The following is a 27,696-nucleotide window of genomic DNA, read 5'->3' as shown; positions in this document are numbered from 1 at the left end:
ATGTAATTAACGGAGTTCTTGTTCAACAACAGTGTTTATATTTCGTGACAATCAAATACATTAAATAACAATGGGTTCCTGCAAAGTTATAACTTATGTCGATGAATACGAGATGATGATCATAGATGACATGATCCTCGCGATGAGTAAACATGAACTTACAATGACGCACTTAACGTACGGAGATCAATCGCGGTAATTAATTACGTTTTGCGTTACACAACATTAACCATAATTTCCAAGGCATACTTGAGAATAATTGCGTAGAGCGATGCATAATTTCTAATTCTTTACAATAGTCGTATTAGAAAAAAAGAACAGGGGATACAAGCTGCGTATATCACTGTGGTTCGCTTCACGCGCTGCAGGTACGAGTTGATTAAAAAAATAAATATAAAACGCGCCGCATATAAATTAAAGATACAGCATCAGTGCACCACACGCGCCGGTTCGCGAACAACAGCCAGAAGCTGTATACGCTTATTTAAAATACTCTCGGCCGACCGCATCACATTTTCTAAAGATAATCAATCCGTTTAACCCTTTAAATGCCGCCTTCTCGCCTTTAAATTGCGTCGACGAATTAAATACGCAATTCGTGTATTACATCGTTACGTTTCATTTTATTGCTATAAACTAATGAAAGCTCCCGAAGAACGCTTAGACACAGAGAAGCTGGAACGAATACCTGTCAAGCAAATTAAAATTTCTAGCAAATAGAAGAGCTTGTTGATAAGCGTAATTGATAAGTGTTGTAAGTAAAAATAATATAACACACTTTTGTGACGATATTTTACGTTCTCTCTTTCGCTGAGTATTTCATATCACATCGATTACATTTGGGATACACTAATCGTTCGTGTAATTAAATCATGGGTCGAAATTTTATGATTTCATTGAGCAAGACGCTTCTATTGTGTATGTGTGTGTTTGTGGCCTTGTGTCTTCCTAGTGTATTATATTGCGGTAAATTAATGCTAACATAAATATGTCCCACAACCTTCGGTTCGATTAGACTTAATCACTGTAAAACTCGCAGTATAGCGATAGACGTTACTTTTTTTTGGGGCGTGATGTTAACTGATTCACGGAGAAAGATATGCGAGTACGGTCTAGAAATCGTACTTCTATATCGATTCACAAGATTACGACGTTAATGTCAGCAGTAAAACTTATCGAAATCTTAACGTTAACGATATTATAAAAGGTAATTGATGGTGCTAAAAATAGCTCTTTGATATCTGAAACAGCTCAGTTAATATCAGTTAAATATCCGAGAAAATCCATTATCCTTCTTTTATCTCCCGTGTCTCGCAGCGACACGAGAAAACAGATTGCATTATTAATATATTCTCTTCCCTTAGTTATATGAATACTTATATGTAGCGCGGCTCTCGTAGAGCCCGATTATACTTACGCAAGCGGAAACGTACGTTAAAATACCGTTAGACTATTCTGCTTAGGATTTAGTCTTATACAAAATAAGAATGTTTCTCTTACACTTGGGTAATGCTGTGATTTGGACGAACGAAAGAATATTTCAGCTTACAGCCTGTGTGACAGCAGGGTGGCCCGTTAATAAGCGTGCTCGCGGGACCGACTCGACCGCCCCGTGAGACTTGCAATGTCATTTTCCTTCTCCAAGTCACGCTTATTAGCGCAATCGACATCCTTTACGTGCTATAGGTACTATAATATTATTATTGGACGTATAAGATTCACCGTGAGCCCAAACATCGCTCAAATTGAACTTCGCACCACTTAAGCACTTCCGGTTTATTATTATGCCGCCGAAGAAGAGAATCCTGCGATCCCGTCACGAACTCCGTCGCTCTACGAAATTTTGTCATACCGAATTGTAACACCTCGTATATTGGCACCGAATTTCCTTACGACAAAAAAAAAATTGCTTTTCATCGGCATTCATTGAAAGAACGCTGGACAAGAGTAGGTCCATCTGCTCAACGTGTGTTCAGCATTAAATGTAACTTACTTGTGTACTTATCTTCGTATAAGCTAAAGGTCAGTCGGATCGCGTGTAACGCTAAAAAAAAAAAACGATCGCCAAATGCACCTGAGGATGCGGATCTTACGATCTCCGGGGGAATCATGCCGCCGACCAGTTCTCCGATCGCCACAGCAGGGTGTACATGCCGTGCCTGAGCTCCTCGTTCTCCAGCGTCTTCAGCGGGAAGTCGGTGTACCGCGCGATCAGGCTGCGATATCCCTGACCGACGGTCGCCAGCACCGCGTTCCTCTTGTCGGCGGACCTGAGAGACACGATCTGGCAGACCTTGCCCTCGAACGGCCGGAACACAGTGACGGGGCGCAGGGTGCTGCACTCGGCGACGACGATGCAGCCCCAGGTGGTGCCGATGTACAGCTGACCGCCGCTGGCCTCGAGCGCGGTCACCTGGCACTTCTCCGTCGACAAGTTCTCCTCGATGGCGATGGACTTGAGGCTCTCGGAGCACGGCACTAGCTTGGACATGTCGAGCTTGTTGACGATCTGCCGGCTCTCCACGTCCCACTGATACACCACGCAGCCCGGATACGTGTACGAGAAGATGAAGTTCTCGGTCGCCGCGCCGATCAAATACGTGGCAAACAGATTCTTCATCGCGGTATCATTGGCGCTGCAGTGAGACAGCTGCGTCGTGTCGACCAGGTTGCCGTCCTTCAGCGTGTAAACGGATATCCGACCGTAGCTCTGGCCGGTCCAGAGCTCCAGTACGCGTCTCTTTCGGCAGACCGCGGCGAGCGAGTAGGTCTTCACGTCAGCATCGTGGCGCGTCGTTTCCGTGCCACTGCTGCCGCCCGTGATCTCCGTCTTCCTCATCTGCATGAACGAGTTGGACAGCAGGAAGATCCGACCGCTGTGTAAGGCCACGGCAAATTGCTTCAACTGCTCCAGGTGAATCAGTCCCACCACCTTGGACTCCCTGCTGTGATCCGCCTCCAGATTGTAGCTGGCCACGCAGCCGAAGTTGCTGCACAGATAGACGTGCACCTGCCCCGCGTTGTCGCCGATCCAGATATAGCCATCCACGCCGCACATGGCGTACGGTATCACAGGCGTCTCAATGCGCACGTGACGCAGCCAGCCCTTCTGCATGCCCAACAGCATGTCCACCTCACCGTTGTTGTGCCCGAACCAGATCTCGTCGCCGTTCAGACTCTCCGTCGCGTCGTTCGACCCGCCACTATAATGATTGGTCATGGTGACCGCCGTCACCTGCGTGCGTTCCGTCAGCAGGGTGACGTCTATCAGATGCGTGAACTCGGGCGCGGAGGCGATCGAGACGATCTGACTGGCGGTCGGCCGATCCTTCGGATTCTGCGCCCAGCATATCACCATCAAATCGAGCGCGTAGCACGGATGGAAGGTCTCACGGTACATGAGCGGCGGTCGGCCGCCCTCCAGGATGCACTCCTTCACCGCCTCGTGGCCCTCGAACGGTTGGCGCAGCGTGACGAGCTCGTAGATGAACATGCCGAACGAGAACGAGTCCACCTTCTCCGTGTACTCCTCCTCGCCGTTGTACCTGATGATCTCAGGCGCCATGAAGCCCTCCGTGCCGCCGAAACCTTTCGCCCCCGTGGGCAGCGTCAGTCTCGAGATACCGTAATCGGCGACTCTGACGTGCACCGACTCCGGATTCTCCTGGAATGGCAGCGGCATCTGCCACACCAGCACGTTCTCCGATTTAAGATCGCGGTAGATGACGTGCTGCTGATGCAGGTACTCCACCGCCTTGGCGACCTGAAGAATTATCGCCTGAAGCGTGTAGGGATCCAACTTAGCTCCGGAGCGGCGGTAATTTTTCAGGACGGCGTCCAGCGCGCCCTGAGGCGCCAGGTCCAGCACGAGAGCCAACGGACTGACGACTATGCCGATCAGTGGCACGATATTGGCGTGCCTGAGCGTTAGCAAGATATTGAGCTCTTGACGCGCCATGCAGTACGCCTTGCAGGCGTACTGCAGCGGGTCGCGGTCCCATTTGCTCTGCGACGCCTTGTACGCGAGGATTGCCGACTGCGTGGAGTTCGGGCCCGGCGAAACTGGTTGCAACATCTTGATGGCCACGTCGGCGCGGACATGCGTGCCGGGCAGTCGGCAGCTGCCGCGAAAGACGAAGCCGAAGGCGCCGCGACCGAGCAGCTTGCCCCGCTTCAGATCCTCCGACTTGATCAGATGCTTGGCGCCCAGATCCATGAAGATGATGTCCGGCGCGACGTGCGACAACGGGACCTCGGAGTGTCTCGGGCAGCTGATGGGCTTGCTGCTGTACGCCGCCAGTATGCACTCCTCCACCATCCAGCAGTACGCGAGAGTATTCTCGGGATGCGAAGTGGTGCTCTGCTGCTTCGACACATCCGGGTGTCCCTCGAGCGACGGCATTCTGCTGGACGTCAGACTGTCGTAGCCGACGCCGCTGTCCCCGTCGGACTTGTAGCTATCCTGGCTCTGCCTCTCGGTGCGATTCACGGCGCAGTACTTCTGGATGTCCTCGATCAGCCGACCGTCGCTGTCGCTCGACTCGCCGTCGCCGTTCTCGGTGTTGCCGAGCAAACAGCGCGGACACGGTATCAATCGTGTGACTAGCAATTTACCCTCCGACGTGTGGACGAAACGCGTGCCCAGTGTCGGATACCAGTCTTCCAGCAGGATGTCGATGTGATCGACGATCAACGCCATCAACTGCGGCATACTCTCCGGCCGTGGCTCCACCACGATCGCTTGGTAGCCCATGGGCTCCTCGTCCACGGAATCAGACATGATGGGCTGCTTGATCACCAGGGTGTCCACTGGGAACCAAATCTCTAGAATGGCGGAATTTTTCAGGTCCACCGTGCACCAAATACCGTCCTGTCTCAACTTGAACTTAAACTGCCTGTAATCGTACGGCGAGTTCTTCAGATTGTAGCAGACTTCCTTCAGACGTAGCAACGTAATGCCCGAGTATCGCAGCTCGATCCCCGTCTGCCAGAGCACCCACTCGGCCTGTAGCTCCAGTAAACTAGCGAAAATATTGTCGTCGACGAAATCCTTGAACGGCGCCAGGAACGACATGACGATGTCGACGATGGCGTCGTCCGCGAGGATCCGAGTGATTAATCGGGACCAAAAGCCGCTGGGGAAATATGACATGAGCAATAGTCTGGTGACGGAGCAGTCGGGCTGTGATCTCGACGTGAGCACGCACTCGGCGTTATTTTTGTTGTCGCTGGTTGACGTACCCAGGCACGCGAATATGGGCGACGTGATCTTCTTCGCACGCACGTGCCAGCCGCGCGTCTTCACCGGTACCTTGATTATCTGATTATTGCGCAGGATATCCTCTTCAGTCGGTAGGAGGGATGGTATCAGCAGCGTGCGGCAGTCCCATGTCAGAGCGACCTCGAATTTGTTGAGTAAGCTGACGATGTAACCTTGGGTGTCAATCGATGATATCGTAGAGGATTTGAACACGTGCTGGATATCGTCCAGTTTCATTATACCCGATCGGGCGAACGGATTGATCTCCCTTATGGTGACCACGTGGGCCAGCATGTCGCAGAGCCATTGCGGATCTAAGAAGTAGAGGTCTTTCAACGTAGCGTCGTCGTAGTGCAGGATTATCCCGTTCTCGTGGAGGAACAACGTCGCCTGATGCAACTCGGCCGGATCTCTGAAGGACCTGTGCAACTTCTGCAGCTCGTTATTAACCGCTGCGTAATATTGATCGGCCTTCAGCACCGGGTCCAAGCCGGTAAGCTTTCTGTCGTGCGCCAGCTGGATCACTACGTCTTCCAGCGCCAGATAGCTCGCCGGGACTTTCTGCTCCAGCAGCAGTTCCTTGCTGCCGGGCGACTTCAGACTGAAGACAACATCGTAGATAAGATTGCACAGCATCTTGATATTGTGACGCGTCTTACAGCTCACCTCGATTGTCTCCATGACCTTGGGCAGACCGCACTTCTCGGCGTCGACCACGTTGATAAATTTGTCGCGGATGTACTGCTGCAGACCCTCGCTGTGCTCGTAGGAAACGTCGTAATGCGTGCCGACGATGATGACCGGCGAGTTGGGCGCTCTGCTTTGAATGTTCACCAGCCACTGAAAGATCTCGGAGACGCCCTTGAAACCGTCCGTGATCCGCCACACGACCAGATACAGGCTGCGCTTCGATAGAAAATACTGATGCGTCGCGTAATACTCGCGTTGACCGCCAAAGTCCCAGGTCCTGAAGTAGACCGGCCCGTGGGACGATTGTCCGCGCACTTTCTTCTCGTAGAGCCAATCGCCGATGTCCACGCCCACGGTCGAGATGGTTGTACCCTTGGCGGTCTTCGCGTTGATGTTCTTGTTGCCCATCCGCTTGGCCCAGTGCTCGGACGCCTTCTTCTTGTTCGGCACCTCGCCCTCCTGCCGTAATTGCTCCAGCAGACTCGTCTTGCCGATCCCCTGAATACCGACGATCATCAGCTTCATGCGCGCGTACGCCTTTGCGTCCTCCAGGATCGACTTGAGGTAACCGATCACGTCCATCGTCTTGTACTTCTTCGACTCGATCATCGACTTGAGCGGCTCCTGCAACCGGCAGCCCTGCGTGTTCAGATTCCATAGGCGGCCCAGCAGACCCATCTGCGGCGGCAGCTCGACGATCTCGTTGTTGCCGCTGATGTTCAGCACCGACAGATTGCTCAGCTCGTAGATGTTGTGCGGTATCTCGCGCAATTGATTGTTGCTGATGTCGAGCATACTGACATTGGGAAAGAGCAAATACAGCTTCGATCCGGGATGCCCGATTTTTGAATCCCTGTCCAAATCCGCGCGTTCTTCCTCCGAACACGGCATCTCGCCGTCGTCGCACGACGTCAACTGGATCCGATTCAGTAGATTGTTCGCCAGGATCAACGTGCGCAGGTTCTCCAGTCGCAGATGCCGCCTGTGTACGCACACCGATTGCAAGACGATGTCACGCATCGACGTGGGCGTCTGCCGGTTGCCAGGCACGATACTGGGCGACTGTGCGTTGACAGCCGGGCAATAGCAGGCCGTGTTCGCCTGCTCCATGCTGTCGGAGCTGTCGACCTGCGGCAGACTGGGCCATCGCGAGATCTGATTGTTCGACAGGTCCAGCTGCTTCAAGCTGGCCGGATACGAAGTGATGTGGCTCATCGAGCGCAGAGAGTTGTACGCCATGTTCAGCCGCACCAGGCTCACCGCCAGGCACGGCAACGCCACGGGGATGCTGTTGAAAAGGTTGTGCGCCAGGTTCAATGACGCTAGCACCGACTTATTGCCATTCTCCGTGTCGTCGCTCATCCTCTCCGACACTTGGACCGAGCCGGTCCACACGTGCGGCCGCTCCATTTCGATCACCTGCGCGTTCGCGATCTTCGTGAACGAGTCGAATTCCATGGACTCTATTCGCGGCACAGCAGCCAGTCCGCGGAAGTTGGTGCCGTTCTGTTGCGCCTCGTCGCCCCGTTGCGGCTTCCTCAAGACGTTCTGCGACGCCTGGCTGGGCAGATCGCGCAGCAGATTGAACGAGGCGTTCAGTTCCTTCAGCTTGGGCGCGCGCCACAGATTCTGCGGCAAACACTGCAGCTTGTTGTTGGACACGTCCATGATCTCGAGCGCCGGTAAGTTCATGATGAATTCTGGCAGCTGCTCCAGCCGATTGTCTTGCAGATACATCTCCTCCAGGACCGGGCACAGCTTGTCCTTCGGATTCTTCGAGTCGGCCGTGAGAGTGTCGATCTTGTTCTGTGCCATGTTGAGGTATCGCAGGCTCTGTAAGTAAAACATGATGGACGGTACGGAGGTGATGGAGTTGTGGGAGATGTCAATCCGCGTGATGGCGTACAACACCAGGTCGTTATTCTTCGAACTCAGCTTCTTGTTAACGTGCAACACCGCGTCGATCAGCCACTGCAACCGGATCTGCGAGAGACGACACTGCTGGTTGTGCCAATTGATCATCGTGGGCGTCTTCGGGAACAGCGCGGAGTACGTGACGTTGCCGAACGACGCCAGAGCGGAGAAATGCGAGCTCTGCGTGCACTCGGTCATCGCCTTCTTGTTGATCTTGTACTCGGAATCCGGATGCGCCTTGATCGACAGCAGTTTCGCGGTCAACGCCTCGTCGCGATTCTGCGCGGCGATCTTCAGCGCCTTGCACTCGTTGTCGACGGCGCCGTGCTTCAGCAGCAGATCCGCGATCTTCACGTCGCGATTCTGACACGCGATCGTCAGCACGCTCGAGTAACTGCCGTCGGGATCGTTCTGATCGTACGGGACTTTGACAGGCAGCTCGAGATTGGCGCCCGCCTGAAGCAGGGCGTTCACCACCTCGGTATGCCTGCCTCTGACGGCCGCGTGCAGCGCTGTTTCGCTGCCGTTGTTGCAATAGAGATCCAGATTCACCGGGTATACCATTTTGTCGTCCTTCTTGTCCGTGGGCGCCTTGCTGCGGAAATTCAACGACGACATCAGCCTCTGAATACCGCTGGAGATCTTGTGCTTCGACACCGGAAGCTGCTGCGCGCCGCCCACGCCGTCCTCCTCCTTGGTCGTCCTCGCCTTAACTCGGTAACCCAGCAACAGCTCGACGCACTTGACGTTGCCCAGCATGCTGGCTATGTACAACGCGTGCTGGCCGGTAACGTCCTGAGCGTTGATGTCAAACGGTAGCTCGTATTCGAACTCGCCGGACGGATCCTTGTGACGTTGATAGACGTGCTGCGGATACTCAAACTTGAGCAACGCGTCGATCACCAGATGATGACCGTTTATTGTCGCCGCGTGAATCGGCAGCCAGCGCTCCACCGTGAGCTGTTGCGCCTGCTTGGGAAAGTGCCGGAGCAGCAGCTCGACGATCTCCAGTTTGCCGTGGTAACACGCTATGTAGAGCGGGCAGTACTTGGTGACCGGATGGATCCTGCAGTCGGCGCCGTGGTCCAGCAGCAGCCGGACGATGTCCTTGTGGCCGCTCTCGCAGGCGACGAAGAGCAGCGTGTTGGCGCCGTTCGGCGCCATGTTCACCACGCATTCCAGATCGGTCGACAGGCCCTGGATGATGTTCCGAGCGGCCACGGTGTCACCCTGGATGCAAGCCGCGCGTAAGGAAGCGTGGGTCGCCTGCTTCGCGAGCTCGTACTTCTCGGCCGCCGCTTTCAGGAGATAAATGCAGGAGTCGTGGTTGCCCTTCTCGGCGATGTCGAGTGGCTTCAGGCCTTCGTCGTCGCGGATCATCAGATCCGCGTCGAAGCTCAGCAACTTCTCCACGTTGCCGGCGTGGCCGTGCTCCGCGCAAACGTGCAGCGGCGTCCGATGGTGACCGCGGGGGCCGCAGGTGACGTTCGGATCAGCCCCGGCGGTCAGCAAAACGTCCAGGCAGCGGGAGTTCTCCGTGATCGCGGCCGCGTGCATCGGCGTCCTGCCCCACGAGTCCTTACTGTTGATGTACTGCGCGTGCTCGCCCCGCAGCAGATCCTCCAGCAGCTCGGCATTGTCCCAGAGCGCGGCCTGGTGCAGCAACCGGCCCGGGAAGTCCTCGTCGATCGGCGTGTAGTCCTCCATCCCGGGATCTACGAGAAGATACATCGCTTTCGAATCGATCCGACGGCGAAAAGCGTAACAACTAAAGAACTTACAATTTGTTAAAAAAACAATAAAAATTGAAACTATTATTTCTTCTCTTTCAAACATAAAATTTTATGCATTTAAAACATATAATTCGCTACAATTTAAAAATAAGCTCTTCGATTTTTCTCTTAATTTTTTTCCCTTTCGTTATTAGCTTGCGATATTGAATTACTCGATATTATCTTTCAATTACCGACGTTATCTTTTTGCCGCTATTATATTTTTTATCGTTTGTACAATATCGTTAATGAAAGTGGATATCTTTTAATGAAAATTTATTCCATGTAGATTAATAGATACTGGAAGAGACAGGTGCTCGCGATCCTATAAATATATACAAGAATAAAGACGAATTTCTCCAATTAAGATCTGCAGATTAGCTGCGGTTATTAATGTAATTAGAAATGTACGTACAAGTTCTATTTATGACCTTGTTACATGACTGCTACTGTCGATGCCATTTCTTTCGGTCTCATCGTCTCCTCCGGAGTGCATTCTGCAATATGTCGAATTTATTTAATAATTTAAAATCGTGCCAATTAACAAATATTCTTTAATGCTTAAGACGCTTACCTTGAAAACGCCGGATCAACGCACCGTAACCGAACTGCGTTCTCGCTCGGGAATTTAAATCCGGATTCACGTCGGCTCGCCGAGGCTTCGTGAGAGCTGTAATTCAACCAAGACATCCATTTACTTAATCCGTTGAAATTACAACGAGCACTTCTCGCGTGCTAGTAAAACATATATATATATATAACTTCTTGACGCGTAAAAAGAAAAAAGAGAAAGTTACGATTTTCGAAAAAAAAAGGTCAGCCAAGTTTCTGTCTCAATAATAAAGTGCAAATTGTCGTAAAAACTAAATGTCACAATTGATCTCTCCTATAAAAAAAATCCTTTATTGTTCGATTAAAAAAAAAATAAATGTCACGTGCTTGCGAAAAAGCTTGTCGGTTCAATGAGTCTTGGATCGATGGATCTATCAGAAAAAAAATATCCTATTTATTAAAAGTAAAATAAAATATTTAAAAAATAGCTTAAAAATAAAAAACTAACGCGAATTACAAAAATTTAAATCGTTAAAAAAAATAGTCTTGGGAAAAGAATAAATGTGTCACTTCTCTCTCGAACGTCTCGCGATTCTTTCGCACGAGCGCGTGCCGCATGTGTTCGCAGTGGGGGACAAAGGGGGAGGGAAGTAAGGCTATCGCGACAGTTTCTAACCTTCATGTTTAATTGTACGTGAATCCGTGAATCCAGGGGGAGGGTGGGAGGAAGAGGGGAGAGGGTTAAAGTGAAAAGGCCTCGGGTAAATCGAGGTAAATTTCCAGCGTTCTACCGCGTCGCGAGAATCGGAGCGGCGGAATTCGGAGTGGCGATTTTCTCCTTCCTTTTTACGACTCCGCAAAAGTCATTCGATCTTCCTGCTCGCAAAAATCTAAAAAATCGGTAGGTCATCTCGAGAACGAGGTTGGAACAGTATAGACACACACACACACACACACACAGCTCGTCACGCCGTGACGCCGCAGAAAGACAGAATCCACGAATCAGCTGACGACCTCGAGCCGACTTGACAGCCGCGGCTGTCGATTAATTCAATTAATTCGGCCGGGAAAATTTTCGAGGGAATCTTTCTCGCCGGATCTTCCCGAAACCTATCGGCGGACGCAAAGAAGAGGTCACGATTTTCTCTCCGCGTTTTACCTTTGCCATTTAGCCGGCGGCGCGTCCACGGCGGTGGAATCAGCGACGGCGAAGCGTCGTTCGTTGCGGGTCGACGGAGCGGCGGGCCTCGCGCGCGTTTTCCTCGGCAATCACCGCGGGGTCGCGGTCACATCGTGATCCACACGGGGTCCGCGGGTCCGGATGACACTCGTGACAAGACATTCCTGTCGCGACCGCGCGACCCCACCGACGGGCTACGAGATCGCCGCAAACGGAACGGCGAGCGAAACAGAACTGAACGTGCACTGAACGGAATTCGACGAGATCGCTGTCACACGGCTGTCACGCAACGGCGCGCACCAAAATACCGAGGCATGAGAGCGAATTCGTCCACTGGCGCCTCCATGTGCGTACTACGTAGCCACGTTCGCGAATATTTCCGACGATCGCTATGCTCGCGATTTTCGATTCCGTCCCTCAATGCCATTGCTGATATACATATATAAATGTATACAATTAATTTTTGGTAAAAAAAATAAAGTAATTAAATTGTAATTTAAATTATGATAAAATTATATTTAAATGTGTTGATTTTAAACGGTTTAAATCATTTAGTTACTGCTACATTATATAAATTCTTTCAATTCCTTTTCTCTTCAATAAAAAAGCGTTATCGATGCAAAATAAGGATTACAAAAGATATAAATTTTATAATATTATAATAATAATCTATAACAGCTAGATACCAAGGAAGCTGTTATCGACAGTACATATGAATTGGAACAAAGATGTCAATAAGCGCCAATAGGTGCGCGAGGATCGATATAAATAGAATGAAGGAAGTAGGGTTAGGTACATGTGCGATTGTTATGAGAGATTAATATAAACAACGTCGTTATAACGTTAATTGGAATTATTTCTACATAGTTCCTCTTGAGCGGCTATAATGATGATGCCTGGAAAAACTCCGGTACAAGGTGAGAGGATCCACACATGTTTATTATATGTATAAATCTCTTGGCATCTCTGCATAATCAATACTTAACTCTCAAGCCTTTTAACGATTGATTGATTGATAATTCCTCTCGGTCTCCTTTCGCAGAGAATCCCTTGGGCCTGTCCTGGCACGACAGCGCCTGGATTCCCGTCCTTAATCCAAGCAACATCATGGATTACTTCTCGGAAAGGAGCAATCCATTTTACGACAGAACTTGCAACAATGAGATAGTCAAGATGCAGCGTTTGAGCCCCGATCAACTGACGTAAGGCCTCAATAAATCGGTCGCCAAGTTAAATGTAAACGAAACGTCGTTGTAAGGATATTTATAAATGCCGATATTGTTCCCTCCTCCAGCAATATGACTGGCTTGGAGTACATTCTTTTGCACGTGCAAGAGCCAATCCTGTACGTGATCAGGAAACAACACAGGCATTCGCCAACCTCAACTTCGGCGGTCGCCGATTATTATATTATCGCTGGCGTTGTGTATCAAGCCCCAGATTTGGGATCCGTCGTGAGTTCTAGACTGGTGAGCGAGAGTGAATGTACATTTAAATTTTTGTTTGAGTTATGGTTTTGTTGTTCGGAATGTCTGACCAGAAGATTCCGAATCTCTTCTTTATTACAGTATGCGTTTTGATATTCGCATTTTTAGATTGTTTTTAGATTTTTAGATTGTACATTTAAAAGACGTGCCCTGTGTAGTTGTCCACAGTTCACCATCTGCAAGAAGCCTTTGATGAGGCAAGCAAGTGCTCCCGATATCATCCGAGTAAGGGCTATTATTGGGATTTCAAGAATGGCAAGGCCTTGGCTGCGAAGAAGGAAACGCCGGTGCGCGAGGAGCCCAGCTCGCTGTTTCAACGGCAGAGAGTGGATATGTTACTCGCAGAGCTCACCCGTAAATTTCCCTTACCAGTGCCAAAGCCAGTACACCAAGCAACAGAACCTTGTATGTGTGGACTGTAGCTTATACTTTTCTATTACACTTTTTATTTTCTAATTTAAACATCTTGATGCTATTTAGCATTATTGGTTATTTTTTTATATTTCAGCCGTAGAGATTAAGCAGGAAGTGAAGACCGAGAAGAAAGACATGAAACCACCACCAGAAAAGAAACCTAGACTCAATTAATAATAAGGATAGATGTCAATTATATTTGTATACAGTTCTTACTTGTAAAATAATAGAGAAAATGAGAGTTCTGTGTATGTTTATCTAATTGATTATTCTTTAATATACTTTTGTGTGTATTTTTAAAGTTTACCACGTTATTTTTATTATATACGTAAGTTTTAATAAATAAAATCATTATTTAAAAATAAGCGATTGTAATTTTTAATTGTGATTTTCTTCATAAAAATTCAATAAACTCTGCATTATGTAAAGGCACTAATCTCTTTGTTCTAATTTCGTCACTTAATTTTCTTGCAGATTAAAACTGAATATTTTACTGACAATTCTAGTATGATACGTGTGATAATTAGCGCGAATTAAATAGAATATAGATTCTGAAAGCGGTTCAATTTCAGACATGCCTTTTCATTAATCGGATAGTCTATTATTTATCTTTTAATCTTATCGATGGCGAATATAAAAACGTCGGGTGTCAAAAAAAAAAAAGTTATTTTTACAACACGTTGCTTAAATTCTTTCGCTGCTAAATGTGCAATATATTTTTACGCTCGAACAAGCGCTTTATTTTTTTTTTACTTCGGAAATACAATATACAGAAATAAAAAAATATTGTAATTTTCTGTCTATAATAGAGAAACTGATTGGAATATTTGGAATGAAGGTAAAAGGTGAAACCTGAATGAATGAGAGAGAAAAAGGGAGAGAGAGAGAGAGAGAGAGAGGGAAGAGGAAGGAGGGGGGGTAAAACATCGATCAGAAACCGCCGTTCAATTTGCACGCCGACTCGCTCGCACCTTCAGCCGCGTCCGCGGCGAACATATCCCGAGAAAAATGGTCCTTTTAGATCGCACAGATCGTTCCGTGCGCCGCGAGAGATCATTCGCGATCACACGCCGCGATCGGAGATGATATGCGACTCGCGTACGTGCGGCGGTTGCCGGTACCTGGAGGAGGACCGGCAGGACGATCGGGCGGCGAGCCTCGCGGAGTTCCTGGCGAACTGTCAACACGCGAAATGCAAGGTGGTCCGTCTGGTCCGTCAGCAAATAAGTAAACTGCAGAATGTGCAGGTACGGGTCCCCGCATCTCCTCCGTAATTGGACGCGCGATCGATCCCTCCCGACCCGTTTGCCGCCCCCGTCGTATAACGTCGTCGCTGAAATCATCCTCTCCGGATCCGCTCGGGAAAACGTTGCTCTCCGTTCGCTTTTAAGATACGCGCCGCTTCTCTCTCGCCGCGGCGGGGACGCACGTTTACGGACACGCCGCGCCGTGTTGATTTTATTCTCGCGATAATTCGGGACGTTTGCGCAATTTGCGCACGACGCGGCATTTGGAAAAAGGCGAAGGCGCGTCGGAGGAAATTAAATGTACGCGGCGAAAATATTAAATATATAAAAAATTAGGTACATACCACGCTGCTAAAGATATCATTCTCCGCGAGGGCGAAAAGGAAACTTTTTATCGCGGCGGAAAAAAAAAGCGGAGGAGAAAGAGGCGGAGGAGAAAGAGAGCACGTTGTTTAAATTATTCAAATTCGCCCGCGCTGCAAAAGTACAAAAGCTCTTTATTAATTTTTTTTTGTATAAACTCTTTATTCTTTTTCTTGTATGAAAAAAGAACTTTATTAATTTTTTTATCAGCTAACATTTTTTTTTCCTGCAAAAAATATAGGCGAATTAAAATAAATCGAGACGGAAATTGAGACGGACGGATTAATCTTGCTGATTGTTCGGTTTCGTTCTTTTACTTCTCGCTTTTGAGAGAGACCGTCGTCTTTGTCCCTTTGCTCTTGCCTTCCACCGACGATTATATCTCAGTGTTTTATTATAATTTGCCGCAAAAATTTACTTCACATTTTCAATTGTCGCCTGAAAAATATTAATTTCGCCAAGCTCCCGTGAAACTTCGCGACGATATACGGGAAGCTGAAAAAATTTCTTTCGGCAATCAGCAGTTAGTGGCAATTCTAGGTAGGTGGAAACCTTTTTTTTTTTTTGCCGCAGTACGAGCGTCTCCTGGCCGCGAGCGAGGTGCGCGACGAGGCGCGCGAGAGGACGAGTAGCAGAACGCCGCCCGCTGAGATGCACGAAGCGACCGACAATGAAGTCCACGAAGTGTACGGCGAAATGCACGAGCCGTACGGCGATCTGTACGAGGTGGAGGGCGAAGTAGAGCAGGCGTTCAACGGGTCGCACGGCAAACTGCAGAATGCGGCTGTAGTCGCGAGGCGAACTGGCGGAGCGACGGACGTAATAGGGGTGAGGGAAGAAAAAAAAAAGCATATTCTCCCGGCTTTGATTATTCAGAGTTTCTCGATTAATCGGTTATTAGTAAAGCGAAGTTATCAGCCATAGCTATTAATAAAAATAAAACTACAACTTTTCACCCTCCTGTGCGCTCGACCGAAGAGATGCGACATACGTCGATCGCGCGACACACGTCGCAATTTTACGTAAAAGATCATACCGATACAGTTGAATTGTCTGCAAAATGAGTGGGATGACGACCGGTTCCTACGAGAGAGCTAATATTACATCTTCACCTTTTGAATGAAATTAATAGCTTGGCTTATACACGCTCGCCGGATGTTCTCTGATAACCGCGCATGTCTAGAACGCGGCGACCGCATCCTTGCGTCGCGCGGCGTCTCCTGGGAGAGCGGTGGACCGCAAGTGGATGCTGCGGATCCTGGATCGCGTTCGTCATCGAGCGCATCTGATACTGGCGGCCGCTGCGGTCGGCGTGATAGTCTGGACCGCTCTGGTGTACGGTGTCTTCCTTGGCGCGACTGCCTGCGGAAGCGGTCGCACCTGCTTCCGGTCGTCTCTTAAATATACCCACGCTAAACGCACGCTGTTTTAAACCCCCTCTCGCATCATCCCCTGCATCATCGACCGTCCCCCCACCCCCGGTGGTTAAAGTTAAACCGAGGTTTCAAAACCCACTTCACTTCCGCGCCCGCGAGAAGAGATGGAAAAAGGTTGACCGCCGGCTAGCTTTTAATGAAGATTTCTAAGAACCCATTTGTAGAACGCGTCCTTTTTCTTTTTCGCGAAATTGCGCGAAGAGTGCCCCCGTTCGTATTTATTGTGTACGTCGAGGTGTATCCTTCGGTAAATCCAGATTTTTAATTCGCTGTCACTTCTAAGAGATAAAGCGAAGTGCTATTTTTAAATGCATTTCATACATATCTATGTACGTATATTGCTTTGTTTTTATAAAATTCTGAATAAATATAAATTTTAATATATAGGTCTTTCGGAATAAAAATACAGAATAGGTAATAGCAATAATATTTTTAATTATTCGCGACCGTTTCTTTTTATAAGGAAAAGATTAAATATTAGCTAATCTTTAACTATTAAACGCTCTGAAAAATTTTTTCATATACAATATTAAGATAATATTTCATATGCAATATTAAAAAAATAAATTTATATTTTAAAAGCCAGTACTTTTTTTAAAAGTCTTTTATGTCCCTTTTTATTTTTAAAAAAAGATGGCCTGATTTGATTCTTTCTAATTTGATAATTAGAAAGAGAATGGAATCTGGACTAATAATTGTCATATAACACAAGAAGTTATAATTTAGACGGAAGGATAAAAAATTATTTAAAACCATCGTCTTAATATATATCAATATATAATAGTGTGTCATTTATCAAAAATATATAATAAATCATTAATAAGGTGAAGAAAATGGATTGAGGTATTAATAAATAATCCAAGAAATTATAAAAATAATCCGCATACGGAGTTACAACAAAAAACTGTCATATTAAAAAGTGATGAGAAGTGAAACTAAAGTGACGGCTGAGAGGTAGACGGAGGTAGATCGGTGTAGGTGATGAGCGGCGCTATACGAAATGACAAGACGTTTTAAGACTTGACACAAAATATATTAAACTTGGAATAGTACACCACGTGTAGCGTTTCGGTTAAATTATGCGACTAAATCGTCTCGCGACGACTCCTCGTCCCGGTCTCGCGCTGGATCACTGGCGGAGGGGTGATCCTTAAAGAAAGACTCTCGACGATCTCGGGAGAGATCGTGGCGCGCCACGATTCGCTGCTACGATATGCTGATATGTCTTGCTACGATATCGTCATCGTGATATGTCACACCGGCGCGCGTTAACAAGCGAGACGTTGATTCGTTGACTTCGTCTTTGATATCGGGCGCGTATATCTGTCGCACGGCATCGAGCGACGGCGCGCGCGATACAGTTTTCAGGGCTTCCGAAATCGATCGCCCTTATATGATATGCCGTGTACGTGTGTGCGCTTGTTTCGTGTTTAAGTGTATATGAGTGTGTATGTGTGTGCGTGTGTGTGTGTGTTTGCGTCTCCCGATTCACTCCCACGATCAAGTTTACACGCAGCTCTCCGGGCCCGGTATGGAATTGGCGATGATGATCTCCTTCATCAGGTTGCGATCGGCTTTGAAGCTGATGGGCTCCCAGGACTTCGCGGAGAACGGGTTCAGCTGCCAAGTCAAGAGGAGAGAGATATCGGGGTCTGAATCTAATTAATACCCACCGTCGCGCGCGCGCGCGCGCGGAGAAACAGAATTGGGAATCGAAAATATAGTGTAGCGATCATCACGCGCGCGCGCACACACGCTTCCTCGAGGGGGCGGGTGAACTCCACACGACGCGAAAGATCGATATTATTCATAACGGTTATATACCGGTCGCGCGCGACAGCTAAACCGAGATTGGTTAGATAGCCGGCTTAATTTATAAGCGATCGATAGAAATTCAATCTACGGCAGATTAAATTTCTAATCTTCCAAATCGGAATTCGAAATCTAGCGGCGCTATTGAAACTTCCTATTTCCGTGAAGAATCGAAGGGAAAAAGAATCAAGGGCGCATCTCACCGTTAATCCACCTACTGGGATAATTAGAAATCATTATGCCGGACGGATTCGTTGTGGATTGAGACACGTGAAACATCGCTCGTCGCAATTATCCCGATCCCCGCAAGAATTCGAAGCAAGTTTTCCTTTCCTTCCCGGAGGGGAGGAGGGGATACTTATGGGCGGAAAATTGATATCGGATTAATCTACAGATCGCGACGCGGTGCATCATTTACGATTATTTCAACCGTTTCTCCTTCCTCGAAAAGACCGGCTGTGTAATATCTGACATGACTTACGCTGCATCTGTTCGTCTGCAGTCCCTGCTTGTGAATGTCATAGGGCGCGAACAGCGTGTCCGGTCTCACTGGCAAAAACAGCTGCGGCTCGCGTTTGATCTTCTCTTGGTCTGAAAAACGTCCGCGTTATTCCGCTTTTGCATTAGCAGCTCTCGAACAATTTAAATTTAAATAAAACGCTGAGGGCGAAGGCCAGACAGGTGACGTTGAAAAAAAAAAGGAAAGAATTATCCTGTTAAACGTACATTCGGCTACCAGCAAGAGTGCACTTTAAATTATAAACTTTGTCGTCGGTAAATAATTTCTGAAAATACTATTTCGCGTCTCTCCGCGCGATATCCAAATGAAATGTGTTATTTGACAGGAATTGGTTTTTAGCGCTAAGTGCTCAGAATGTTCACGTTCAATTGGAAAGTGACAAGTTGACAGAAATCAAAAAGCTGCGCTATTGTTCACTTGGCTATTCCTAAATCCTTAAAACGACTCACTCTTGACGTGATTCTGTTTTCTCAATTTAGACCACCTCGTGACGGATATTAGACGAATATTAATTTGATCGGGTCAGAAGTCGCGAGATGGGAATAACGTCTTTCGCGCGGCGGGTACCTTGCGGCGACTGTATGATGTCCGGCTGATTATTGAGCGCGTAATCGGTGACCTGCTTCAGCGTGTACTCGACGAAGTACGTGTGGTCGCCGTGGGTCACGTCCAGCATTGAATTGTTCCTCGAGTCCGGCGGCGTGATTATCGGCTGCTTCATGTAGGGCTCGATGTGCACCGGCGACGTGGTGCCGCGCCGCCGATACATCATCAGCATCACGGAAATCACGGTCGCGCCAAAGGCCAGCAGGCAGCCGACCAGCAGCAGGATCAACGGCAGCATGCTGACACCGGTGTCTGGAATGCGAATGCATTTCGTCCTCCGATGGGAATCTACATGCGCGCCGTCTCGCCACGCGTGATAAAGAATTATCCCCCTCCCCCTCCCTCGCTTACCCTCGCAACGCACAGCGTCAGTTGTATACACAAGATTAACTGCGATTAATTCCAGCACGTTAAATTAATATTATTAGATGATATATTTTATTTTGCCATAATTAGAAAAATTATAATTAATGTTAGAGTTGTGTTAATCATATATATGGTGCGTGCTGGCACTCGCGTTAATTTACTGTCGTTTTCAGTTATGATGATATAAGTGGCTAACTTCTTTTTCAGAAAATAATAATACATACGACACTTTAGTAAAGATAAATTAATATTTTTCATTCAAAAAATGGGGATAATAGTAGTTCAGCGAATCATATGCATTGCAAATCTTGAATAAAATGTGCAATAAACGTGATTTTATTACAAACGGAAAATGTATTTATAAATTTTTTCTGTAAGGTAGATAGAGTAAAACCAAAATAAGAACCTACAAATAAGAAAACAAATTGTTTTTACTCATCCAATTTCTAATTTGCGAAATCTAAAATAAATCTGTGAATAATCTGTGTCACATCTGTGCTCAGTTTTATCATTAAAGTAGATATGATTTCTAATTTGTCACATTTCTGTCAAAATAATTAATTTATGCCGACAATTTGTCGGAAATCAAAATGGAAATAATCTCTTCGAATTATTTATTTTAATTTTAAATATCAAATTAAAATATTTAATGTAAATCTCTGTGAATCTTTTTTAAGCTAATCTAATCTGTCACAGGATATCATCAATTTTGTCTGATTTAATTTGTTCTAGAGGTAAAATCTGAAATACCCATTCTAGATCTGATTCCCAAATTAAATCAGTTAAAAAAAAAAACGAATCTCCAGCATGATGATCTTTTCGCAAAAGTAAGTTTAATAATACATGTGCGTAGAAACGTCCGTTTTCATTTTTGTCTGTTATTGCTGTTATAAATAGCCGGGATAAAGTTTTTCTTACACACAATTTTTAAACATGTCTGGATATGTCTGGATATATCGAACGGAGATAAAATATAAAAGTGAAAAGAGGAATATCACGCGCGACGAAAATTTAATTTTGCCACTTTTGCTCTTTCAATAAGTATTAGTTACCTGTGTGCTTCTCCGAGTCGCGCAGCATTATGTCCTCCAACAGCGACACTTCGCTGCGGCCCTTGGCGTTCACGGCGTAGGTGACCAGGTAAAAGTGCGTGGCCGGCAGGAGATCGGCCACGGCGATCCGGAAGATCGGCAGATCGGCCGACACGCTGGACGCGTTCACCCGGAGATTGCCGGTCAACACCTCGTATGCCTCCAGCCGGAACTCCTGGTGGAGCCCGCCGTCGTATCCCGGCACGCACTCGACCTCCAGGATCTCCGAGCTCTGATTGAGCGACGCCTTGATGGTGCAATTGTTCAGGGGATTCGGTTTCACTGCTCGAACACATTTCTCACATTGAATTTCAATCTTAATCGAAAGAGATATCTTTACCCCGAGAATTGATGCGAATTTTATTTGTCAGATTATAAATTATGTTCCATAATATGGCTGAGAAAGAGTGAGAAAAATATGAAATTACACGTAGAGCATATCGGAGAAGAAGTACGTATAATTAAAAATGAATGTTTCTCATTTTCTTCAGCATCTCTCTCTCTCAGATACAAAAGGGGAACGTTTTAAGTAAACTATGATGGAACGTAACACGGCCCGTCTCGCAGAAAATGAACGACAAAACAAATATTTTCGAGTTTATGACGTACGGCGCGATAAGCCGAGCTGCAAGCGAGTCGGACAGGAGGTAGAAAAAAGGAGAGCGCAAATAGCCGCGCGCGGAGAGTTCTAAATATTATGTGTTTTCGACGCGGGATGCGGCACGGTACGCGTACGGTATTTAAATGTTTTCAGAATCCCAGACGTACGTACATCTGTTTTTTCTCTGACAGCGGGGGAGGGGACGGGGGCAGGGAAGGGAACAGCGCGAGGATTTCTTCCAGATTATGATTCGCGATGGCAAAAGGAGAAGCGCGGTCGAATAAATTCCCGTCGATTTCTATCTCCGGTCTTTCTTTCTTTTTTTTTTCTTTTGCTCTTTCGTTCCTCTTTTCTTCTTTTCTCTCTCTTTCATATATACGATAAGCGTCTGGGACATCACCTGCCGGAATGACTTGATAGATGCAGGGCGCCTCCTGCTTTCCTATCGCGTTCCTACCCCAGCAGGTCAGGGCGCCGTAATCCCTCTCGGATTCGGGGGTGTAGACGAGCTCGCTCATGGTGCCGTTGTTACCGTCAAACTTGGCCGGCGCGACTTCGAAGTTCTCGCCGCTGTTGTTGAACTCCCAGACGAAGTCCACCTCGCTCGGGTCGGCGTCGACCTCGCAGCGCACCTTCACGGACTCCTCCAGGGAGGCGCCAATAATCGTCACCTCCTTCATCTTGCAGACCGGCGCGACTGCGGGTCGCACGTGCGAGAAAAAGAAGAAGGGAACACACGTCTTCGGTTGAATAGACGATAAAAACGAGTGGAGTTTCTCTTTTTTTTACTCTCTCTCTCTCTTTCTCTCTCTCTTTCTCGTTTCCGCGCTATTGATCGGCGGAACTTCGACAGCGGGATTATGCCGAGTTTAAGAGCCGTTTTATTCGCCCTTAATCGGGAGAATTATATTGTTCGCCGTAGGGCTTAGACGCGGGGGAGGGTAGAAAATAAATTGGCTTCTAAAATGTAATCCCTCATATCTGACGTCCGAGATATTTCGCTTCCGAACACAATTATACGCGCGGTTGGCATATTGTGTAACGCGCGTATTTTGGAGTTTACTGGAGGAAATAGGAACAACATCAGTTAAATGTAACTTTTAGCGCTGAAAAGGTCGGAGGTTAATTCTCCCGTAATAATAATCTTTTTAATAATTGAACATATCAGTAATTTACTCTTACGTTAGCTTGCGCTGTTAATTTATGACGTAAATAAATAGATAGAATAAACAAACATTCATGTGCATTAATATTCATATTTGCATGATTATTTATATTACAAACAACAAATGTAAAGATCTAATCTGAATCTATTTGCGAGAAATATAACGAGCTATATATATAAGCGGGACAAATACTTTCTCTCTCTGTTCGACGGGACTTCGATTTGAAATTTGATTCATCCTCAAACCGCGGCCGGCGTGATACTCCAGATTACACATTCGCTTTCCGAGGTCCTTGTTATCGATTCGAACTTGTCGTATCTACTTACACTGCACTCTCAGGTTCACAATCGGACTCGTCGTCTCCCCGCGGTCGTTGCTGGCGAGACACGTGTAATTTCCCGCGTTGTCGCGTCCAATGCCCTGCAGCACCAGGCTCTGGGTGCTCATGATGATACCGGCGGAATAGTTTTGCGTCAGCACGCCGCCCTGTCATTGATGGATTAACGCGTTTAACACGGGGGGAGGGGTTGAGATTCCGGCGCGATAGCTTTTTCCGCCATATTTCTTCGGTAATAAGAAAGGTAGGTGACAAATAGATTTCATGTAAAGTTCTCTCCGTTCTCGCGCGCGTAAATCCGCGTCCGCCGAGATTTCCCCTTTAATGAATTCCCCTTCGTCCGTATATAAATATTTGATGTATCTATTCGCGCGCCTCGTGTTATATTTTTTCCAAATTTCCCGTTTTCACAGGGCAGACGAAGGTGACGACGGCGCAGGCGAAGATGGGAAAATTTTCCAAGAAAATGCGAAGTTTATTTCCGCGTTTATGAATAGTCGTGTCACGAATATCCATGCGATAAACGCGAGGCGACAGATACAGTTCGCCGCGCACTCGGAGAAGTGGATGCATATACGCGGACACATGAAGAGACGAAAATTTTTCGAGTCTCCTCTTCCCCACGCGGGAGACGGAGTCGTTTTTTCTTTCGTAAAACTGGCATTTTCTCGGAGCAAGTTTCGGATAACACATCAAAAGTTCCGCCGTAAGGTATCGTGACTCGAATCGATTCTTATCGAAATAAAAAAGTCATTACCCCGATTCTCGCAGGAATAGAAATGTAAAGTTTCGGGCATCCCAATGTATTTTTCAACCTCGCTGTTTGCGCGCGCGCGCGCACGCGTGTTGGTGTGTGTGTGTGTGTGTGTGTGTGTGTGTGTGTGTGTGTGTGTGTGTGTGTGTGTGAGTGTGTTTTTCACGCTTAATCGTCGGAACTTTTTTTGGAGAACTCTAAAACTGTTGGGCGGAGAGGCGAAGCCCGAGCAATCGAAATTTTAAAAGTGAGACGTCGGTTTGCCTCGCGCAGGCAAACACTCCGGGATTAAAGTGGGTTCGTTGTTGCTGACGCTAGGACTTACGTTGTGGCGCCAAGTAATTTTGTGATGCTCCGGATTGGCGCGGACTTTGCATTCGAAGTACACATCGTCGCCCTCCTTTATGTTCTCCGCGTTCAGAGTGCTGCCCAGATGCAGCTGCACCTTAGGCGGGACTGCGGGGAGAAAAAGAGAGGAAATTTTTCGGTTTTCCTCAATGTTTCACGTACGCGCGCGACCACAATGAAATATTCCGAAGCGGATTCCGAGAACGTGGAATATTGAAGCCGCCGGGAAATACGTTGAAAGAGCCGAGAAGACACGTTAATAAGACATACGACTATTCGTGTATAATAGATTTTACGATTTAACGAATTTCCATTTTCACACATTTCGACAGCGGCGCGGGGCAAACACGGCGAAACTTGTTGAGTGCCATTTACATATTCGTATTCGGATTTTCAATCTTCCGAATCTGAATTATCGTCTATTATTCAATGAACAAATATCATCTCTGTCACGATAAACGTTATTAATTGATCGAGATATCTTCACAGGATGGCAGCCTTAAATAACTCCAATTTACAATATCGCGAGATGCACAAATCGTATTCACCGTATAGTACTAGAAAAATTACTATTAAAAAGCAATTATAAAAAATACAATATAAAAAAATTTAATTTTATATACAATTTTACAAATACGAAGACGCTACCAGCGGGACGAATTGGGGAAATAAATTGATTTCGCGGTCCGATTCGCCGCGTGATAGAAGTGGGCGCCGGAGGAACGGCGGCCGCTACTTACAGACGACATTCAACTTGAAGAAGTCCTCCAAGTACGCGTCCGTCAGGGCCGGATTCTCGCCGCGGCACTTGAGGATCTTGCTGTGATCGTCGGGGACGGGTGAGAATATGAGGGTGCTCAGCACCGTCGACGCGTTGCCGCTCTCCATTACCTGCTGGCACATTCAAAAATTGCAGGGGACCTGCGATAATTCAGCGGGGGGAGGGAGGGAGGGCGAGGAGCAGTGGAAGGATGAGAGGAGAGAGGAAGGGATGAGCGTGTCAAAAAGTGTCGACGTTTTAAAGTACTTCGTTATCGACCTTGCCGTTCTGGAACGTCTCGTTCCCCTCGATCCAGGTGATGCGTGCGCGGGGATGCGAGCCTGTCGTCTCGCAGGTGATGGAGTAGTCCTTCTCCGTCTCCATGACCGTTAGCTTCGACAGTATCTTCACGGTGAGCGGTTTTACTGGAACCAACCCGGCCAATCGCGTTTATTGCGCGCTATATCGCCGGTAATACCCCATCGCTTTTTACGTCGCCCCCTTTAAAAGTTTCAAGCTCGATACGCGACGTTAAGAAATTATGAGGTCGTAGGGATTCATAATTAATACCTGGGACTTAGAAATTTTCTCCCCCCCCCCTCCCTCCCCCCGGTGTCCTGTTGCTATATCTCCCATCGTTTTTTAAATTCATCGTGCGCGCGTGTCACGTTATAGATCGTATAGGTGACGATTTTTAATTAAAACGGTTATATATAACAAGTGCTTAACGTTAATCTGATCGATATCGGATTTCGGAAGATTATAAACATCGCTTCTGATAAAAATATTCGGTTAAAAGGGCATCACAAATATGAGCGGATTATTCCGCTCGTTCGAGATTTGTTCAAGTTGAATAATTAAAGAAAGCAAAATTTATTTTCGCGATATGTGCAGAGTGTGTGTGCGTGTGTGTGTGTGTGTGTGTGTGTGTGTGTGTGTGTGTGTGTGTGTGTGTGTGTATTCGTGTGCGAGAGACGGTTATCCATTGCGCGCTAGGGTCAGCGCGCGTACCTACTTTCAACAAACCTGCCAATAATTTATCGGGCCGATAACAGAAACGCGAAAGGATTACTTTCCGTGGTCGAAATTTAACTAATATGAATTATTAACGGGTTGAATGCCGCGGGGATTTTGATTAACTTTGCAAAAGCGTAATTAGAGGTTGCGCAACCAATATTGCGGTAAATAAACGCCATATTTTTGTCAAATGCGCGCTCTCGTTACCCCCGTTTAATTGAGATCCCCGGCGACACGTGCAACTTTCTAAATGCGGCCGACTGCGCTTTTGAGCCCGTCAAAACGGGACGAGCACCAACACGTTTAACCCCTTGGATGACACTCCGGCCTTTTGTAACTTTTCGCCGTTTGGTAGCTTTGAAACTCATTTGCTTTTGTACTGAAAAATTATCGCATGTGAAATTTAAATGAAGAGCAGTGCTCGTGTGTATATCAATTTTTCGTCAAAAAGAAAAATACATGTAAATTCCTGCAAATATTGACGCTGCTCGCGCTTGTCGGAGACGAGGGAGAAGATTTGACTTGTATTCGCGCCGCGTCGGAGGGAGAGAAAGGTTTTCTCCGACGGAAATTTCCTTCAGGCCGAACGGGGAGAATCCACGGCGATGAAAGGTATGTATACTCACGATAAACGTCGAGGATCACAGTCTTCTCCAGCGGCGGTATGAGATGCGTGTTGGCCGCCTGGCATTTGTACGTGGTGTTGCGGTGTTCCCGCCGCAGCTGCGGCACCGTCAATTTGCTGACAACGATGTTCTGACCGAACTCCTCGAGTTTGCCGTCCACCTCCTTGCCGTTCACCAGCCAGCTCACCTCCGGCGTGGGTTTCCCTACGCGCGCGCGAAAGCACGGAAATTATACGCGGCTAATTAACTTCCCCCTGCCCCCCCCCTACCCCTCGTCTCTCGTCGATCAGTCTCGCGTGACAGCAGACAAATCACCGGGGCCATAATTACCCTTAATACCGGGTGTCTCCGATCGGGCGCGCCCGCGTAATACCCGGCCACTTAGAGGTCGGGCTCGTATTTAATTGCTAACGATAGCCCCCGCGGTATCTCCTCGCTTTTTATTTGTTCACGCGATCTTGAGTAGGGGAGAGGGGATTCAAGCTGGGATTTATACGCGCGTAAAACGGGGGATCGGTCCGGGCAATTTGTCGCTCTCTCGCCGAGATTCGTATCTCGACTAAACATATTAATGAGAAACCTGATTTCTCTCAGGCAGGAATTAATGGATAAAATTTTACAAACTTGAAAATGCGTGAATATATATATATATATATATATATATATATATCCATATACACATATATGTAAAAGTAAATTCATTACCACTTTTAAACTACGCGACGTGAAATTTGTTTTACCGCGAAATATCATATTTCACCTCCCGTCTCTGTCATTTAATTATGCTAATTGCGAGGAGAGATTATAAAGAAATTTCGATCTCCGCGTGCGGACTGCGTGTTTCAAATTACAATTAACCGCATGATAACGTTGATTTATCATTTTCATAGCAGAACGTCAAATATGCACAAACGGAAATCGAGAGTGTAATGTAAATAACCGCGAGCAAGAAGTTCAAGACACAGATAGGATCGCCGGCTCGCCGCGCGGCGTGTTTGCACGAAATTTACCTAAGGACAAATCACAAAGAGACGGAATCGGAGTACGGAGAAGTGCTCACCTCCCCTCACTTCGCAGGACAGACCGAACTCCACGCCGACCTGGAACGGCCCGGCGACGTTCTCCACCTGCACTCCGGAACTGTCGTAAATGAGTAGCTGGTGCGGCGGCACTGCAAACAATTCCGCGAAACCGGGTGGTTCCGCTTTCCATAATTGACGGATAATGGCCAGGGGGCCGGTCTGGTCCGAGACTTTTTAAAAGGGGGAGTGCTCGCGAAAGTTAATTTTAAACTTGCAAAAATGAAATTTCGATTAATTCATCCTCCGCGCAATCCGCCCCTCGCCCCAATCCCCACCAAGATCGGAAGAGCACACG

General features: G+C 47.4%; 4 protein-coding genes across 5 annotated transcripts in view; 2 read left to right on the top strand and 2 right to left on the bottom strand.

Moving 5' to 3' along the window:
- Positions 1-15: 15 nt before the first annotated feature.
- Positions 16-11,818, bottom strand: LOC105455453 (leucine-rich repeat serine/threonine-protein kinase 1). Of its 2 annotated transcripts, XR_975118.1 has the most exons (5): positions 11,348-11,818; positions 10,211-10,306; positions 10,052-10,133; positions 1,994-9,579; positions 16-1,888 (listed from the first exon to the last, which is right to left on the bottom strand). XR_975118.1 is itself a non-coding variant. In XM_011698780.1 (4 exons), exon 4 carries the CDS (start codon positions 9,569-9,571, stop codon positions 2,108-2,110), a length of 7,464 nt encoding a protein of 2,487 aa, XP_011697082.1. In that variant the 5' UTR covers positions 9,572-9,579; positions 10,052-10,133; positions 10,211-10,306; positions 11,348-11,818; the 3' UTR covers positions 16-2,107. The 2 variants fall into 2 exon arrangements, 1 of the variants encoding a protein (XP_011697082.1); XM_011698780.1 differs by having other exon boundaries at positions 16-9,579.
- Positions 11,819-12,106: 288 nt separating this feature from the next.
- Positions 12,107-13,587, top strand: LOC105455452 (mediator of RNA polymerase II transcription subunit 6). Its single transcript, XM_011698779.1, has 5 exons — positions 12,107-12,285; positions 12,411-12,570; positions 12,663-12,837; positions 13,014-13,260; positions 13,364-13,587. Exons 1-5 carry the CDS (start codon positions 12,255-12,257, stop codon positions 13,441-13,443), a joined length of 693 nt encoding a protein of 230 aa, XP_011697081.1. The 5' UTR covers positions 12,107-12,254; the 3' UTR covers positions 13,444-13,587.
- Positions 13,588-14,351: 764 nt separating this feature from the next.
- On the top strand, positions 14,352-16,697 carry LOC105455500. Its single transcript, XM_011698868.1, has 3 exons — positions 14,352-14,516; positions 15,453-15,707; positions 16,063-16,697. The coding sequence occupies exons 1-3, from the start codon at positions 14,352-14,354 to the stop codon at positions 16,309-16,311; spliced, it is 669 nt and encodes a 222-aa protein (XP_011697170.1). The 3' UTR covers positions 16,312-16,697.
- A 504-nt stretch (positions 16,698-17,201) lies between these two features.
- LOC105455451 (nephrin) overlaps positions 17,202-27,696 on the bottom strand; it is a 14,572-nt gene continuing 4,077 nt past the window's right edge. The window contains exons 4-14 of the mRNA XM_011698778.1: positions 27,380-27,490; positions 26,320-26,523; positions 24,944-25,101; positions 24,657-24,810; positions 23,894-24,024; positions 22,804-22,963; positions 21,712-22,008; positions 20,672-20,992; positions 19,215-19,505; positions 18,609-18,718; positions 17,202-17,935 (exon numbers count right to left, since the gene is read on the bottom strand). Of these exons, the coding sequence (XP_011697080.1) occupies positions 17,822-17,935; positions 18,609-18,718; positions 19,215-19,505; positions 20,672-20,992; positions 21,712-22,008; positions 22,804-22,963; positions 23,894-24,024; positions 24,657-24,810; positions 24,944-25,101; positions 26,320-26,523; positions 27,380-27,490 (2,051 nt within the window). The 3' untranslated portion in view covers positions 17,202-17,821. The remainder of the gene's footprint in view (positions 17,936-18,608; positions 18,719-19,214; positions 19,506-20,671; positions 20,993-21,711; positions 22,009-22,803; positions 22,964-23,893; positions 24,025-24,656; positions 24,811-24,943; positions 25,102-26,319; positions 26,524-27,379; positions 27,491-27,696) is intronic.

This window comes from Wasmannia auropunctata, unplaced genomic scaffold, assembly GCF_000956235.1.
Source record: "Wasmannia auropunctata unplaced genomic scaffold, wasmannia.A_1.0 LD335903.1, whole genome shotgun sequence".
Classification (NCBI taxonomy): Eukaryota; Metazoa; Arthropoda; class Insecta; order Hymenoptera; family Formicidae; genus Wasmannia; species Wasmannia auropunctata.
The sequence above is the reverse complement of the archived record's forward strand: the minus strand, read 5'-3'. Positions and strand labels throughout refer to the sequence as shown.